Source organism: Strigops habroptila, chromosome 1, assembly GCF_004027225.2.
Source record: "Strigops habroptila isolate Jane chromosome 1, bStrHab1.2.pri, whole genome shotgun sequence".
NCBI classification, from domain to species: domain Eukaryota; kingdom Metazoa; phylum Chordata; class Aves; order Psittaciformes; family Psittacidae; genus Strigops; species Strigops habroptila.
Window position 1 is genome coordinate 73,502,074 of NC_044277.2, and position 17,547 is coordinate 73,519,620.

At 39.1% G+C, this 17,547-nt stretch overlaps 1 protein-coding gene across 1 annotated transcript in view; it reads left to right on the forward strand.

Moving 5' to 3' along the window:
* ANKRD33B (ankyrin repeat domain 33B) overlaps window positions 1–17,547 on the forward strand; it is a 39,223-nt gene that overhangs the window by 15,872 nt on the left and 5,804 nt on the right. Inside the window, exons 2-3 of the mRNA XM_030489214.1 lie at window positions 11,268–11,397; window positions 16,806–16,946. Of these exons, the coding sequence (XP_030345074.1) occupies window positions 11,268–11,397; window positions 16,806–16,946 (271 nt within the window). The remainder of the gene's footprint in view (window positions 1–11,267; window positions 11,398–16,805; window positions 16,947–17,547) is intronic.

Below are 17,547 nucleotides of genomic sequence, written 5' to 3' on the forward strand. Positions count from 1 at the left end.
GCCTTGCTGGGGAAAAAAAGAGGAAGGGGTATAATTGAGTTGAAAACCAGTCTAGGTAAAACCAGATGCATATCCTAGATAAAGGAGGCTCTTTCACTGTGGAAAGCATAGTGATAAGGGCTTTCAAGAGCCTGGATACTTTGACATCCGAAGAACTGTTGTCACTTGCACTAGTTGATGATAATCTGAAGAGCCAAGCTAATGAGATCCAATCAGCGGGATCTTTGTGTTATACAAGTAAAACAGTAACACCTCTTTCATGTCTACCAATAGTATTTCAACATATATTTCTTCCTGAACATCAGTATTCAACCTGTGTTTTCATCAGTAAGTCAACTACTGATTTTTGTTACAATGTTATCCTCTTGGTTGAAAAAAGGATGCTGACTGTTGCTACGTGATAACACATCTAGACTTCAGTATGTAAGGTGAATCCTATAGGCTAAATACAAATACATCTCTCTCATCTGAGAATCATCTGCGCTTCTGCTGTGCAAGAGCAGCTGGTCTTTTCCCCTTTCTTTATTTTCAATGGGGGAGAAAGTTTTCCGCAGTTTCCTGGTACATTCAGGTCAGTTGCAGCATCAGTGTGGCTCATTATTAGAAAATCCAAAATCAATAGGGAGAGTTATTTTTAGACGTGTTATAAAAAAGGAAGCAATGAAGTTCAAAAGGTAGAGCACAGGAGTGGTGGGGAAGAAGAGACAATGAAGGTGTTACCCACTGATGTTGTTATGAACTTACTGTGAAATGGAAGACTAAGATGAAGACTGGGCTTTTATTGCTCTTACAGCTTCTTTAGATCAAAGGATGAGGAAATAGGCTGGTACTTTTATGTGTAGCATGCAGGCGATCTCCCATCTCTAGTGTCTCAAGAAGTGTATGCAGTTGCTTTTCTTGGTGAGCATAGGGCCTCTGCAAGGAAGAACTTTCACCCTGATGCTTTTGTTACCAAGTTGATTTCCTTTTGAGGAAAGAGACCTTTTTGTTTGGCTTTTTTTTTCATTTATTTTCAGTGACAGATTAGCTACTGATGCACCAACCTCTTCCTGGGATCTTTCTTTACAAGGATTGGGTCTGGTGACACAACTGAGAGGCTCAAACACAGGCAAAATGAATTTACAGAAGTTAGAGGAATGGAATTGAAACTTCTCTGGAAAGTCTTTCCCAATATAACTACAGGAGCTCATTGCCATAAGAGGGTGCTTGCAAGCTTATCACTGGCTATGTCTCTTCAGAGAACTCTACAGTGAAAATTTGTGAAAGACTGAGGCCTTTCAAATATTAGTTATAAAAGAGACAGATTAGATACAACAATAGATAACGATGGACTAGAAGGTTGTACATTTATCTTTTAGCCAGTGTCAAACTGAAAGGTATTGCTTACAAAGTTTTTGTGAGTCATTACTTTTGGAGAGGTCTCCTGAAAAAAACCTATGCATTCAAACATTCTGTTTAGCCTCTTGCAATAGATCTAAGCTATGGCCAGCCTGTGTCTGATAGAACATAACATAAAGAAAAATGTGTCTATCAAACACAGAGAGGAGTTGAATCATATGCCTTAAACCCAAAGGGAGTATTTTTTGACAGAGTTATGTCACAATGAATTTCACAATGGCTTCTGAATACACTACAAAATATGCTTTTAAAATGCTGCAAACTCTCCTTTTCATCTTCAATGTGTTTGAATATATGTGTATATTTAGAGACCAAGAGAGAAGTTAACAGTAGTGTCCATCAAGCTCAGGACTTGGAGTTCAGATCTAAACTGGTTTCCAAATGTTCCTAAAGGTCTTACGGGGTGAGAGAGTGAGCTGGGTATAAGTCGCATCAGGTTTGGGTTATGTTGTTAAATGATCCAACTTTGACTATAATTTTATTTAGTTCTTAGCGGGTTTGCCTTTCCAAATAAAATAAAATAAAAAAAAAAAAATCAAAATGCTTCAATTGTATATGGATAGGAAGACTATTATTGTCATATCGGATTTTGAAGTAATCTGGCAATTGAGAGTCTCCAAAATATTTTACATGTAATTATTTCCATAAAAGGTGTAGTTTGAGCTTTATTACAAACTCACTTTCTTTCAGTGGTTCCCAATCCCACTGCAGCTTTGTGCAGCAATTGGCTGGAGCAGCAGGTGCTCCCAGCCTCCTATGCTCACAGGAGGAAGCCATCAGCAGTTTGCTGTTTTAAATCTATCGGTAGCTGGAAGCACTTGTTCCAAGCAAAGTGTAATAATGTACTGTGTATTTAAGGATCTGGAAATACATTAGCCTTGTTCACAGGATGGTTTACAGCCTTTGGAAGCGCTGCTTAACATTGCCTAGCGAGCAAGTGAAAGATAAAGAAGTTAGCTCACTCTTTGCTGGAGCAGAATCCTGGCACTGGTGGAAGTCTGTCGTGTTGCCTCTCCCAGCCCTCTGCAGTTAATGGTTTGGGCTGCTAACGTTTAGAGCACCTTAAAGTGCTGACATGGGATTTGTGGTAGAAATGCCTTCATGGTTTACATCAGGATCCCCCAATTAAAGTTCAGTACATCATTCACATTGTTTTCTGAAGTCAGACCTCTCACTTCTTTCTTATAAGTATCTCTTCCTTTACTTTTAAGCCAGAGTGACCCCTATCTAGCACAAATACCAAAAAGCAGTCATAGCAAAGAGGGATGTATAAATCTGGCTGCCATGTATCATGTGTTGTTACTGTCAACACTATCAAAACTTAGCACTAGCATTTGACAGTATTAACACTGATTAGTATGTGCTATACAAACAGGAAAGCCAGGATTAGTAAGGCTGCACTATTTGTCAAGGGATCATCACTATTTTGTGCTTGTACCTGACAGTCTAAATAAAGTGAAAATGTGAAATTCAACCTGACAAAAATTGTGCTATTTCCCCCACCATCTTTCCATGATTTTTTATGTCCTTTACAGCTAGACATCCCATAAACAGAACACAGAACTCTTTCCCAAAAATGTAATGCTGGGCTGATTTGCCATGTTATTGCATCCTGAGATAACTTCCTTTTAACGTATGAGTAATGACAATAAGCTCCACTAGGTGACCTGTCGGTTCATTCTAAGAACGTGTTATTTTTCTTTAACAGTATGTCTTTGAAGTTTCCTTACACATTCCTTTCCTGAAATTACACCTTGTTTACTTCTGCTGTGACCAGAGATTTCACATACATTACAAAGAGTAATTTTTGACTGGTTGGCCTGTATAAAATGTTACTTCTGTTTTCAGTTGTGGGAGAACTATTCCTGATTACATATAAAGTTCTTCATTCTGTATCGTGCTTTGTTGCAGAACAGTCTGCTGTCATTAGCAAAGGCACTTATACTCGACAAAACATCAGACTGATGAGAACATTCTTAATACAATCTCACCAGCTGTCACTGCAAAAGAATACATTATTTTAACAAAATTGATCTTGACCATGGATGTGTATGCCTGCTAACATCCTAAGTGAATATTTTTTAAATATAAGTACATATTTTTCAGTGGAATTGCATTAAATTTCCAGCTCAAGCACCTTAACGTTAAAATCTGCCAGAGTTGTAGCTGCTACTGGCTGTTGTTCATACGTTCAGGCCTTCAGTTCTTTGTTTAGAGCTGAGGTTCAGAGAGGAAAGAATTATAAAAGGTTTTTCATGTGGTAGCTCCAGTTGCTGCTGGTTTTATAAGTATCATCAAGTGTCATCTTGACTCACAGTAAACCAGCCGGCAATGCAGTCCAGGTCTCCTGCAACTCAGCCAACACAGTGTCCCTCAGCTCATGATTTTTTGCAGGGCTGTTTCCGCTGCCAGATGTAACCGTGAGCGCCCTGGGCCTCCTTCTGCAATGAAAAAGGTGGCCAAAAGGATGCAATACAGCAAGGAACAAAGTGGCCCTTTTCTCCAGTGGTCGGGAGAGGAGCTGCCAGTGAGTGCTGGCTGATGACCAGGTATATAGCCAAAAAATGTCTTCTGTACTTCAGCAGCCCTCCAGCCCTTTGGACACAGTGTAATTTGGGGGGAGGCACATGCAGGGTGAGAGGTGGCAGCAAATGCTGCCAGTAAAGTAGTGTGAGAGAGAAGCTGCCTTCCATGGCTCCCAGAGCATCCTTCAGGGATAGGGTGTGCTGAAGAGCTCCTGAGCAACTGGTTCTTGCCTCAGCTGGGATTTGCCTCCAGGGAAAATGAGAACTCCCCACCAGGAGTGAGGAGAAAAAAGGATTGCTACTTTTGGTGTAACACTCCAGTTTTCCTCCCATCAGGCTCCCTGTGGGTTGAAGATGTAATTATCTGACTCTATAGTCATCCTACCCCCCAGCTTCAGTCAAGGGAGACATGTCAAGAGGCAGCTAGATGGCTGGTGCTGCGAGAAGGGGTTAGGCAGTGCGAGATCTGGGGTTGTGTTCCGGCTTCCTGTGGAACAGTATACAACCCCCAAGTCCCCATCAGCTCCAGGTCTTTTGATTTTCCATTGAATCATTTTCTTTTATTATGTAGCTTTATATTAAAAAAAAAAAATAAAATAGAGAAGGGTTAATCTCTCATAAGCATCTCTCAGTATTGCCATATGATAAAAAAAAATTGTTTCCTATATATCCCGCTTACTGGAATATCTCTGGCTACATAGCATGTGTTTATTTGCCTTGTGTGTCCCTTATGGCCCCTGGCAGTAGCTTCCTGAGGTTTCTGTCAGCTGCTTATACCACTAATGATGATGAAACTGATTCGTGTTAGTAAATAAGGAAAGTTACACTAATTTTATTGCCTTTTCTTGTTGTCCGATTTATTACACAAGTGGCATTGGTTTTCTTTGTTGTGTAATGCAAGCTTTTGCAGGCATAGTAAAATGAACTTTCCTGAGACTATTTTTAGAGGTGATCAGAGAGATTTGGATTAGAACAGATTAAGTAAGGACTTCTGCAGAGATGATACATACACTAAGCTATACCTTTACTTAAAGACATGTGGCCTGACTGATATAAGAGGGGGTTACAAAATAAGTGAAGTGGAACATATTCCACAAAACGGAGGGGGAAAATGGTGGGTTATCATCTGCCTGTCCACAGACTGGCCTGTGTTTTTAGCTAGCAGAGTGCGCTTCACACTGGGAAATGAATCTGTGAGCACTCATGATGCTGTGACGCTAAGGTGGCAATTTTATGCCTTCAGTATTCAGGACTGGAAGGGGCAGTGCCACTTAAGCTTGCTTTTGGATATGAGACTGTGCTTCAGGCTACTGTGTTCCTCTGCAGAGGAGACAGATTTGTACGCTGCTGCTCTGTCTGTGCTAGAATAATACTCCTTTGCACTTGTCTGATCACTTTCCCTGGCAAAACCAGGATCTCCTCCCTTGCCCCTCTCCAGGAATGTGGGGTTTTGTCCAAACAACAGTCAGACAAAATTAATTTAAATTCCCAGCTTTTTTTTTTGTTGCTTTCCCAGTGTAAATTTGTATGTGGCTAAGCTGTTGCAGCCCTTTCTCTAAAAGGTCAGCCTAAATTATTTTGTGCAGATATTAAAGCTTATGTGCTTGATGGATTTCTGTAGCACATAAACACCACTTCTCATGGGACTGATGACCTGAATAATTACGTCATCTCAGTCGCGGTTGGTCTAATTGGCTAAACCAATTATGATATAAGCTCAAGCCATTTATGAAAGTTTCTCAGATTGCTTTATGCAGACTGAAAGGTTTTAGGCATTATACACAACTTAGTATATAGAGGATAGTGATGCTCAGCACTAAATTTTGCTCTTTTTAATACAATGTAAATTCAGAATCTCTGTTAACCCAAGTTTCACAGCATTGCAGAGCGGAGATCAAAATTTCTCTCAAATAATTTTGGGAGATCTATTTTGAAATACTTGACCTGGTTATTTTTTTTTTCCTTTGTATGTAAATTATGTTATAGTGATAGTCATATGTAATTCTGTTATGATAGTGAGCTATACATAGCATAAAACATTAATATATGAATTATTATTTTAGTAAATCAACAAGAAAAAGTTTAAACACAACTTTGCATTCTTGTATGTCATATTATTCTTCAATTTCTGTTACTCATTACATGGTTTGTGTAATATGCTTTTGACTCAGACATAATTTTCATAGTTATCCCTACATATCATTATGGATCACAATCGTTATCCCATTTAATTCAATTACATGCAGTTTTAATCATTGCTGTAAACTAACCCTGCAGAATTGTCATTAATACTTACAGATGCAAACAAAGCAAACCGGACAGTTGTTTATCACGATGCTTATCACAAGCAATGAGTAATGTCAATTTAGTCTTTTGTCAGACCCATTTTTGCCTGGTATAATAGGTGAAAAGCTATAATAAGCTGTTTTCATTCTCAGAATTTTGGGGGAAAACAAGTTGTCTAAAGAGATTTTTTTAAAGGCTAAAATAATTGCATGCTGTATGCTATTTGCTCTCCTGTTCAGCTTGAGTTCATTATTGATCCTCTAGCATTTCTTGTGGTGCCTATTACCTGTAATGATCTAGTGTACAAATAGCCTTACATCTGTAATTTTGTCAAAACATCTCATTTATAAAAGTGCCTCCTGAGATATCCATGACCTCACTTAATCAAACACATTATGTCATTAGCCAAGACAGCTGAGCAAAAGAGTTTATTTTAATAAGTAGCAGCACTATTCCAGTTTTACATGAAATCAAAGGCACATGAAGAAACATCAGTTTAAAAGGAATCAAAAGTTTCCCAAGACTATTTTATTCTGTTTCAAACATGCAAATTTCAAGCTTATGCTTTTGTAGGAACTTTTAATACAATGATTTTAGTCTGATTACAGAAGAGCACTTTGAAACTTGCAGTTTGTAAACACTGCTTGTGGAAGGCGTTGCAACAACTTAATTTCAGGTAGTCCCATGCCTGAAATGTCCATTTATGTAGTCTGGGATTAAATTAAGAAAATTAGGTATACTTTATTTAGAATATAAGGAAAATAAGTAATTTATCCCAGAATTACTGTTTTGTCATGTTCTAAATGAAGTATTGTTAATTTTGCTCTGTTACTTCAAAACAAATGGGGGTCTTTCAAAACTGCTGGTTGCATAAAAATAAGTTATACTACAGAACCATGGGGAAGCTCTATGAAATGCCAAATATTCCACAGAGGAAAGATAGAGGCCTCAACACCTGGCAGTATTACCGCTTCTACTTGGAAAAACCCTGTGACTGAGTGGAATTTCAACTGCCCTTTGTGTGGAAAAATCCACAATAAATGTTAATGTAGTTGGTGTGACGGATGACTTATGCTTTCTTGTTTGTCACATCCAGTCGGTATGCGAAATCTGAAAAATTATATAGGATCTGTTGGAAACCTCATTTCATGTTTAAGATCTCTTCTGCACAGAGGATTAAAGCAGATTTTTTATTGCCTGCTCTGTTTCATTGGTCTGAGAGAACGAAGGGCAGCAACCCTGGCCACTGATTATGAGAGCAAGCTCAGCTAACACCTCAGTCCTTGAAAACCAGGGATACTGTGCTTGCATGCTGTGACATATGTATAGCTATTCCTTCTAATAATTGATTATTATTATATATTAATGGGAACAGTTTCAGGTTTTATTATGATTTAAAATAACTGGTGGTCGAGGACATATGAAAGGGAAGAGAGGGAAAAGGATGCTGTTGAAGGAGAAATGTTGAAGTCTCAGGGAGATGACATGCATTTAAGAATTATCCATCTTCCTTCTCCTAAAGCTTTCACATGTAGTGAATATGTGTGAGAATTGCTCTTACTGACGAAATAATTGTAAGATTCAATTTTTTTAAATTTTTCTTTTTCCACATACACTGACCACTTCATAGTTGTACCATGACCCTTCATATGAGGAGCAGAATAATTGATGCCTTGGTAGAACAGTAATGAGACGAAATGTCATCTCTTTTCTGAGGACAACCAGATTATTCAGGTTCAGAATATTCTGGCTAAAATTCATTTATACTGCTTTATTTTTGTCTTTTAGAAAAACATTAAGTGCACAGCTGTATTTTCCTGCAGACTGCTGTGATACAGGCAGCTGCTTTACCGGTTGCTTCAAAACGCAGTTTGCTGAAAGCAATTTTGTATCATCAGTTATATTTATTAATTGAAATTATTGAAAGAGTTTATAATGTATTATGGCTGTGGATAGTAGTGTTTATTGGTATATGAAGTTAAAGATTCCAGACTAATCATGTTGTGATCAATTCATTGTGTGTCCTGACTGATCTGCTTTTACTAACTTTCAGCAAGCAGCAGATAGACAGAAAGGGCCAGAAATGGATGAAAAGAGAAGGAAAAAAAAAGAGGGGTAAAAGGGAAAAAAATCAACATGGAACCACAAATTATCATGGTATCATTGAACCAGAATTTGGGAAATAATTGTCAAATCTAGGGGTTTATTGCAACTTTCATTCTAAAGCTGTAGCCTTCTGCACCTCATTTCAATATCTGACACATTTGGAAGAGTTATGCAAAGGAAAGCAGTCCTCCAGTTAGCTGTCTGTCTCACCTATCTCCCTAAGAAACACATAACCAGGGAGCACTTACATCACCTTTACAGCCCTGGACATTGAAGTGACTTCTTTTTATCTCCTCATGCAATTGCTTGTTTTGCTTCTCAACCAGGCAGTGCTGGGCACGCTCTGTCAAACACCAGGTTCTCACAATCTTATCTGACCCACTTCAGATTCATACAACCGTCCTTCAGAAATTATTTTCCATGCTACTGCACCATGTAATCCCTCGGAAAGCTCCTACTCTCCATTGCCTTTCCTTATCTTTAAGCAAGCAGTCTTTGATAGCATCTTTGGAAAATAAACTTCAGAAAATGTTGATACCAAAGTAATCCTTCTGGTTTGTAAACTCAGAACAGTGAATGAGGTTGATTTGATTGATTTTAAGATAAGTAAGTTGTCTCTCATGTTTGCTGAGATCAGAATGCAAGTGTGTGTAAATGTCAGATCCTATCTGATGGAGGTGCCCACTGAAAGTAGGACAAAAGTCCCTAAGTACTGCAGTGCAAAAGACTTTCGCAAAAAAGAGCTAATGATGTTTGTTGTTTGTTATTGCTCAGTTTACTGTTTTACAGTTTGGTCTCTTTTAAAGAGAGCAAGAAATGAACTTTTATTTTTAAGCATCTGGTAAATATTTTTAGAACACAAAAATGTCCTGTGAAAATATACTGTGAAAACATCCCTCAGATACTGTGTGAAACAGTTTTTTCCATTAGAGATGGTAATTCCTTTAAGTTATTCTTAAGGCTTTTTGAAAGTACCACTCTTTTCAAAAATGCCATTTTTTTCAGTGACCAATATGATCCGCCTTCTTATTGTCAAGAATTTTAGGTCTCCAAACTATTGTATACTTGGTTTTCTGCTGTCAGTTCATTAGGAACTGCTATTTTACTGAACGACTGGGTGGTGTTTTAAATCTGCGGAGTTGTAAAGACCTATATTGTGAACATCAGGTGAAAAATTAAAGAACTAAAATAATGCTCAAGTCCTTACCAAGTGGACACTGGTACTTTTTTTTTCTTTAAGCCAAGAATGATTACACTGTAGTAAAACTTGGATTAATGTGAACAACCCCACCAGGAGAGAACACACATTTTAGTGAATACGTATGTATATGACTTTAAGCAGAATCATCTGTGCAATTTCAATAGAATGGCTTGCAGTAATTACAGGTTCTTCACAAGAAAATGGAGATGCTTTTTATAAAGCAGTGGAAGGTGTTGCTTCATGCTGAGGACAAGAGTGAATTGAAATAAAAGAAATCAGAGGAATAATTTTATTGAAAGATGCAATTGAGAAATACTCTACATAGCCTGTGAGCACCCCAAAGAGCTGCAATTGCCTCTGTATCTTAATGAAGCTGTTTGCCACCTAAGCCAAAAGGACTATCCAGAATAACTCTAATTATAATGACAATAAATCAGAAGCAGCAGTGCCATTTGATGAATGTCTCTGTCTCAGCAGTGTCCATGGGGAAAAGAAACAAAAAGAATAATAAAATCATAGAATCATTTAGTTTGGAAAAGACCTTGAAGATCACTGAGTCAAACTGTTAACCCACCACTGCCAAGTCTACCGCTAAACCATGTCCCTAAGCACCACATCTACCTGTTTAGGCAAAAGTTGCTTAGAAAACATGATGGAGGATTTGGGGTGGACCATTCAGATTTCATAACTCGTTTCTCCTTCTTGCTAGTTTTTTGCAGTTATGAACTTGTAGCATATCTGTGTGAGTGCATTTTAGGCAGGCAGGGTTACCAGAGAGGTAGAGATTTGTGTCTCTGCCCTTATCTTTTCAATGGCCAGATAGCAATGCTGAGCTCAGAAAAACTGAGTCATACATTGGCAGTGAAGAGGGAGCGCAGGGAGCACTGATTTATCCGCACCTGCTCTCTCCCGCAACCATCAGCCCTGTGAGGATGAACACTGGGCTGCCCGAGTAATCTTGAAGACCGGAGATAGTAGTTTTAATCCTGGTGGTCAAGTGAGCTGCCAGAATTAAGTACTGCAGTTCCGTTTAATTAATGACAAGTGTATTTTGCTGTATTTTAGGGAAGCTGTCAGTTTGCGGCTGTGGAGTGAAACGCTATCTTTGTACCAAGCAGAGTTACAAGGTTTACCTCCTAGCTTGGCTTCCCCCTGGAAGTTTTACAGCTTCCAACCATGATTGGAAGCTGTAAACCATGAAAGCACATTACACACGATCTCTAAAGCAATTTTATTGTATTTATGATTATTAGAAAAGGTCTAGTTCTAATAGGAAACCTGAAGTTCCAAACAGGCAGTATGAACACAACTCCTGCCTACCACTTTCCCTTCAGAGAACAAGCAGCTATTTTTCAGAGAATTAATATTCAGAGCAGGTCCAGTTCATCTTACCTGCTGGGTTCATTTTATTACATAATAAATTCTGAGTTATTCTCATTTGGATATAGAGTATATAGCCATATAAGCATAAGCCGTTCATAAGCAGTTACTTTCCAAGTAACATAATATAATACCTACTCTCTTATGTATTTCTGAGGAATACCAAATGTTGCTCGCCAAAGGGCAGAGATAAAAAGTGGTGTTTTGGATCTGAACATTGTGCCTGGAGCTAGTCACTAGTTATGCTGATATCTTCTCTGTTCTTCAGTCTGAAAAAAATAAAATAAAATTAAAAAGGAGCCTGGTATGCTTTCTTAGTGAACTTCTCTGAGTCTGATAAACCTAACTCTCTCTTTATATTTTACTTACAGAATGGTCTTATCGTTGCCTGTTACCAAGGTTATGTGGATATTGTAATAGCCTTAGCACAATGCCCACACCTTGATGTGAACTGGCAAGACAACGAAGGGAACACGGCTCTAATTACAGCTGCACAGGCAGGTAAGGCTCTTTGTTTCACCTCTGTTACATACAGAATCTTAGGAGGAATATGTGTTGTGGCTATTATTTTTAGGATTTGTCCAAGGCCCTACAAGAAATTAGTCTGTGTGAAATAATCCTGGCCAAGCCCACTCCTAAATAGGTCTGTCATGATTTTCTTTGAAATAATTAATCTACAGTAATATTTATCCAATGGATTAAGACAGAAAAAGCTATAAATTTCTAGTAGATACCATTAACTTAAAAAAAATCTTGCCTCAAGTGTGCACTATACTGCTTTGTCCCTTTAAGCTTATTTTCCTATGTTTGCTCTGGCAAGCAACCAGTCAACATTGTGGTCATACAACATGCAGTTTTAGTGCTGATAGCATCTCTTTTCTCATGCTTGTGGCACCTAACTCAGTGGGTCTGTAGTAATTGCTGGCTGTAGGAAAATGTTTCGTCATTTAGAAATACCTTAGCTGCTAAGACATTGTTCAACCACTCCATAGTTAAAAGCAAAAAACCCCTATTTACATAGTCTCACTGGGATTCAGTGTTTGCCAATGCTGCTTTTATAACAGACATGTTAATCCTGATGCAGACTGAAGTGAGAGCAGAGTTTATCTCCAGGTTTTGTTTTATCCCACCTAGCATGGTAATATTCAGTGAATAAGTGTAATAAAACACATGAATGTAAGAGATGGTCCCAAAAGAGTTACTAGTGTACAGTTAAAAAGCAATCAGTCGATTATTTTTGTTGAAACTGCAACACTGTGCTTTAACCTTTAAGTGAAGCTGTAGTTTTCCCTTACAAGTGTTAATAAAGTGCTAAAGCATGTAAATCAAGAAAAAATTAAGTAGACCATCATGTTGTAGTCTAAAGCTGTTCCAAGGCTGCCTGGCTCTGCATTAATGGTTTCCTTTGCATTCCTCAAGCATGCTTCTCAAAGGCAAACACTTCGCAAGGAAATGCATATCTGGTCTTTATCATGTCTTGTCACTGATGAAGAATATGGGATGTTCATGGGAGTTCATGGGACATGGTATGGCCTCCCATATCCTGACTGGCTGGAGGAAACAAATTTCCATCGAGCAATGTCAATGGACATTAGAAGCCATGTCTTAAGACTGGAGCACTTTGGTTTTGATGCTAATTTAGTGATATTGTCACTAGACATTTCCAAGTAGTACCAAACTTTGCTTTGTGTTGTGCCAAAAAGTTAACTCCACTAAAGAAGTCACTGAGAGATAGGTCTTGGATACTGGAAGAAAGAATGGCAACCACAGTAGTCACGTCCATAGCGAAGTCATGGGTATAGCAGTTTTCCAAAGAAAGTGGAGAAGTCTCCAAAACTCTAATCTACTTCTATTTATCTGCCATATTATAAATTTGGACTATAAAAGGTTTAACACTGACTCCTTTCTGACCTTTATAACTCATAATAATGAGCTCAGAATTAATCTAGAGGGCTGACATTGACTTGACGCTCTCTGCCAGTACTTGCTATTGATCCCCAAAGTGACTGGAAATGACTGTAGTCAGCAGAAGCTAATAAAAACTCCTAACAATTTGGATGTTTTTCCCTGCCTATGATAATCCTGAGCTACAGTGTTGACACCAGTTATTTGACTCATTATCACAACAAACTGCTGTAGAGTTAATGGAGATTACTGTGAGGTTAACATTGCAACCAGAGGAGCTACAGTGCAATAAATGCTGCTTAATTATTGCTGAATGTTAAGTAGTAGTATAAAGAACTGAAAGCAAAGCTTATGCAAGTTTTTCTTTAGTGGAGGATATATTTTTTGTGGGGTTCTTTTATACCAGAAGTATGGGATTTCCTATGGAAAGCCTAATAGCAAATCCACATTATTTCAGTTAATTGTAAAATGGTATCAGAAGGTTTCAGAAGGTGATGCCATTGTTGTTATGACCCACTGACCAGATGGGACATCAGACCCTAAAGTAGAGCTGCATGGGAAAGAGGCTGCAGTCCTGAGGGATTGTTCCTTGTGTTTTAGAGGCTGCATCTGTAACATGAGGTACAGATACTACGGGAGACGAAAGGGAGGCCTCTTTACTTTTGCTAGCGAAGTTTAAAATCCACACTTGCCTGAAACCTGGGCTGTTTCATGACTGCCCATGATGCCCAAATCTGAGCACCAGCTTGAGTTAAATAGAATTATCTTAAAGGCTAGGTAGAGCCTCAGAAGAGAAGTGAATTCAAGCCCTCATATTTATTTTGGTAATTTAATATTTTTATCCTTCAAAGAAAGTACCTAAAGCTGACATTTTTTTGCATGGGCTGACCTGAGAATGATAGGCTGGAGTGATCGGTGAAAAGCAGTGCTTTCATAACAAGTTCAGTAGCGTAGAAAAATAACCACAAAGTGCTCTGCTTAGCGTGTAAAATTCAGGTTTGAGAATTCGTCTGTTCACTTGCACTCTCAATAATTCTTATAGAAGTGGGATCCCTTCTCAAAGAGTGCTTACCTTACAAAACTGTAAATTTGTTGTGGCCTGCAGCAGGTGGTGCCTAGAAATGGGTGGTGATGATGTTAAAGCAGAAGCAAAATCATTAAATGTCAGTACAAGGACAACGCGAAAAAAATGGGAGATTGATGCAAACAAGAGATTGAAATAACAAGTGGAAAGAAAGGAAGGGAGGAGAGTGGTTTCAAAAAGAGGAAAAGGAAGGAAAATTACCTTTTTTGTTTTCCTCTCAGTTCTGCTGCTGCTGAGGACATAGCTGCATAAGTGGCAGTGTCTGGTAATTGGCATGCACTGGTGTTTAGAGAGAGTTCTATTTAATTGCTCACCAAGTATAGATGTCTTATGTTACAGGGGCCAGTTTGGGGCAGTGCTGTAGAGCTAGCAACACAAAATCAGAATTTATCCCAGTTTCTGTTTATTAGGGGAGACATGAGAACACAAACACCTAACCCATTCATAGGATAAAACTTTCTGGGTATCTTCGGTTCCATCCATCTATCAGAAAGCATTCATCACCCATAGATGCTTTTTGCAGGTACAGTTTGAAATGGTGATGCTATATGACAGAGCATCTTCCTTACATTATGGCTTATCCTTCTGCCTGTATTACATAGATTATTAGGTAATATTGTTGTCCATTATAGGCATTTCCTTTGTGGCAGCAATTAAGTGAATTAAGCTATTACAGACATCTGTGCTGATCTCTAAATATGGCTCACAAGGCGACGAAGTGTACCCTTAGTATGCCAGTTCTGGTAGAAGATAGATCTGGCTTACAAACAGCAAAAGCCTGATACAAGTTCAGTATCACCAAACTGGCTGAGGCTGGGCTAATTTATTTTAGAACTGCATACAGCTTTCATAGCAGACTTTAAATCATAGAAGCCTCACCTGGTTTATGATTTAGATATGTGCTTCTAGTTTGCCCAGACACAGGAGAACCGAAGCAAACTTTATGGCCTTAAATCAAGTGTTTGACAGGTTTTGAACAAAAACTTGGCAGCTCTGAGCTCTGCTTTGAATTTGATATGTTTGAACTAGAAATTTGAAGCAAACCCCAGAGAACAGAAGCTCCTGCAGATTAAAACTGAAGTGGTTTTCAGGAATCCCTGAGACACAAAACTTCTGAGAATCACAAACCTCTTCATTTTCTTTGTTATTTCATTGCTGGTATTTTTTCTCTCTCATTTGAGGCCATCTGTAGCCCCCTGGGGAAGTTTGGTTGAGCAAGGTCTTTCAGGATTGACTCTTAGGATCATCCCAGATTTGCAAAACGTCTTTTACCGCAGCTATACTTTTGGCAAAAGGAAGAACATCTTTAGAAATGTAATTGCTGAAAAATCTTTCATCTTGCTATTTCTCCGTGTTTCAGTTCCTGTCTCTGGGTTCTGTGGTCAAAAAGAGGTATTTCAGCTGCTCCAAAATCTTCATGAAGACACACACTGAACATCAGTGAACCAGAGCATGTCCTGCAAAACAATTTGGGCACAAAGATTCTCCTGGTAGTAACTGATACCTTGCTAGGATTTGATCTTATGCCATAAAGTCAGCTTCTGTATTGAGTAAGCAGGACTGGGACACTTGATCCCACCCTGCACCAGGTTCACCTTTCGTTTGTTCAGTTGGTTGCAGTTTGCCCTATATTTATATTTCATTTGCATCAGACTGTGCAAGGTACAGGGAGCTCCTTATTGGGTTTTCTCTGACTCCAGCATTGCTAAGCTGATCTGTACTATCTCTACATCTCCTCAGGTTTCGGGAGAGTTTCCAGTTATGCAGCAAGGAAGCCAAGCCCAGAGAATTCTAGGAGATAAAGAGTAATACCTAGAAAACAAATTATTTGGTAAAGATTTTCTTAATTTGCTTTCCAAAGTGAATACAGGACTGTGTTGGTACAAAGTGACTGCTGAGGAAATCTGCAGCAGATATGACACCATAGACTTAAAATTGTCCCGTATGAATTATAATCTGCTTCAGTAGCACTTCTAGATGGATTTGAATGACATGCATCACAGGATATTCAGCTGGACTGCAGAGTAAGATGAGAGAATATTTTTACAGCTCCTGGTAATTAAATTGTGATTGTTGCAGCTGCCTGACAGACTGCATTATTTCATAAAGCATCAAAGCATCATAAAATGAATGACAAGTGAACAGAAAACTGTTTTGAATAAGTCATAATGGCACTAGATATTCTTCTTGGTCTGATAGTCCAATTATAGAGACTTGATATTTTAATTGGACTTCAACCATTTAGCCAGAGATGTCTTCGACTACTCAGTACGCACTTTGACACCAGTTACTCTGACACACAAGACACATGAATGGCACAACTGTTGCTTTCAGAAACAGAACTTACTAGTACCAAAACTGAACACCAGCCCCATTTTCCTGTTGTTGGAGAGTAGCCAAGTGGCTTTACACTGCGAGAAAAATAAAAATGTCGGATTTCCGTATCAGGCCTGGTATGGTTTGTTAGTATTATTGGCTGGAAGCACCACATGTAATGAAGCACCATGTTTATAAGGCTCAAATTTACCAGGGGACAGAAAAAGCCGAACCTTTGTAGTCAATTCCCCTGGTGATGGGCCTTCCTTCCATAAGCTGCAGGAATTTGCAGCGCTACTCACTGAGTCAAGAAACTGAGACCTGTTGCAACCTCAGTGACCATTGCTGGTCTTCAATTATTATTTCCTTACCTTGACTTTTCAGAAAAGAGAGCAACTTGGGAGAAGGTGGTGGGAACCCAGGTTTCCAGGCTGCTATCCCAACACTCTAGTCACAAGTCAGTGCCCCTTGGTGACTGCAATGAGCAGAAGATGATACAAGGAAAAGAGATTTTATCAAGCTTGCAGGACTAATTTTTGGTTTAACCTTGAGACAGCGCCTTAATTCTGCGACATATTATCTCTGCTTTTTCTTTTCTTTAAAGGGCACATAACCATTACAAACTATTTGTTGAACTATTTTCCTGGGCTTGATATTGAGAAGAGGAATGTGTTTGGATTCACAGCACTGATGAAGTCTGCGATGCAGGGCCGAACTGAATGCATGAAAGCCTTGATGTTGGCAGGTATGCAAAGTGCTTTGTTGCTCCTATGTCATCATATAACTGTAAATGCTAGACAGTCACACGCAGACACCAAGAAGAAAATTGGCTCTTGGGGTATTTACTCTGAGAGGCATGGAGCCTTCCCTGGAAACAGGTGCAACTTTTAAGTAAGTCATAGAGAAGGTGGTGAAGCCATGTGCTGCAGGTACAGGAGCGCTCAGTTTGCCTGCGGAAACTCATCCAGAAGCTTTCCAAGTCCTCTCAGGGGGAGATTCATTGCCTCCAGAAGGGTTTGGGGAGCATCATCATTAAGATTTGCAGACAAGGAGTTAATGAAGTTCATGACACAGCTGGGAAAGACACAGAGGTCTCCTGCTGCCAGCTCTCTGGGTGTGGTAGTGCAAGGGTGTGTGATGGTGGTGGGACCATAGCCAGATCTTCACTTTTTTCCCCCAGACATGGCAGGTCTTGAGGCAGGCAGTGGAGAGCTCTGGGGGCTCTGCCTCCTGTCAGTAGAGTTTGGTGTAGGGTTCATATCCCATAGAGGACATTGGTGGGACGTTTGGCAACACAGGGAATAACCTTTCTTTCTAACCTCTCTACGGATCTGAGTTTGGTCTCA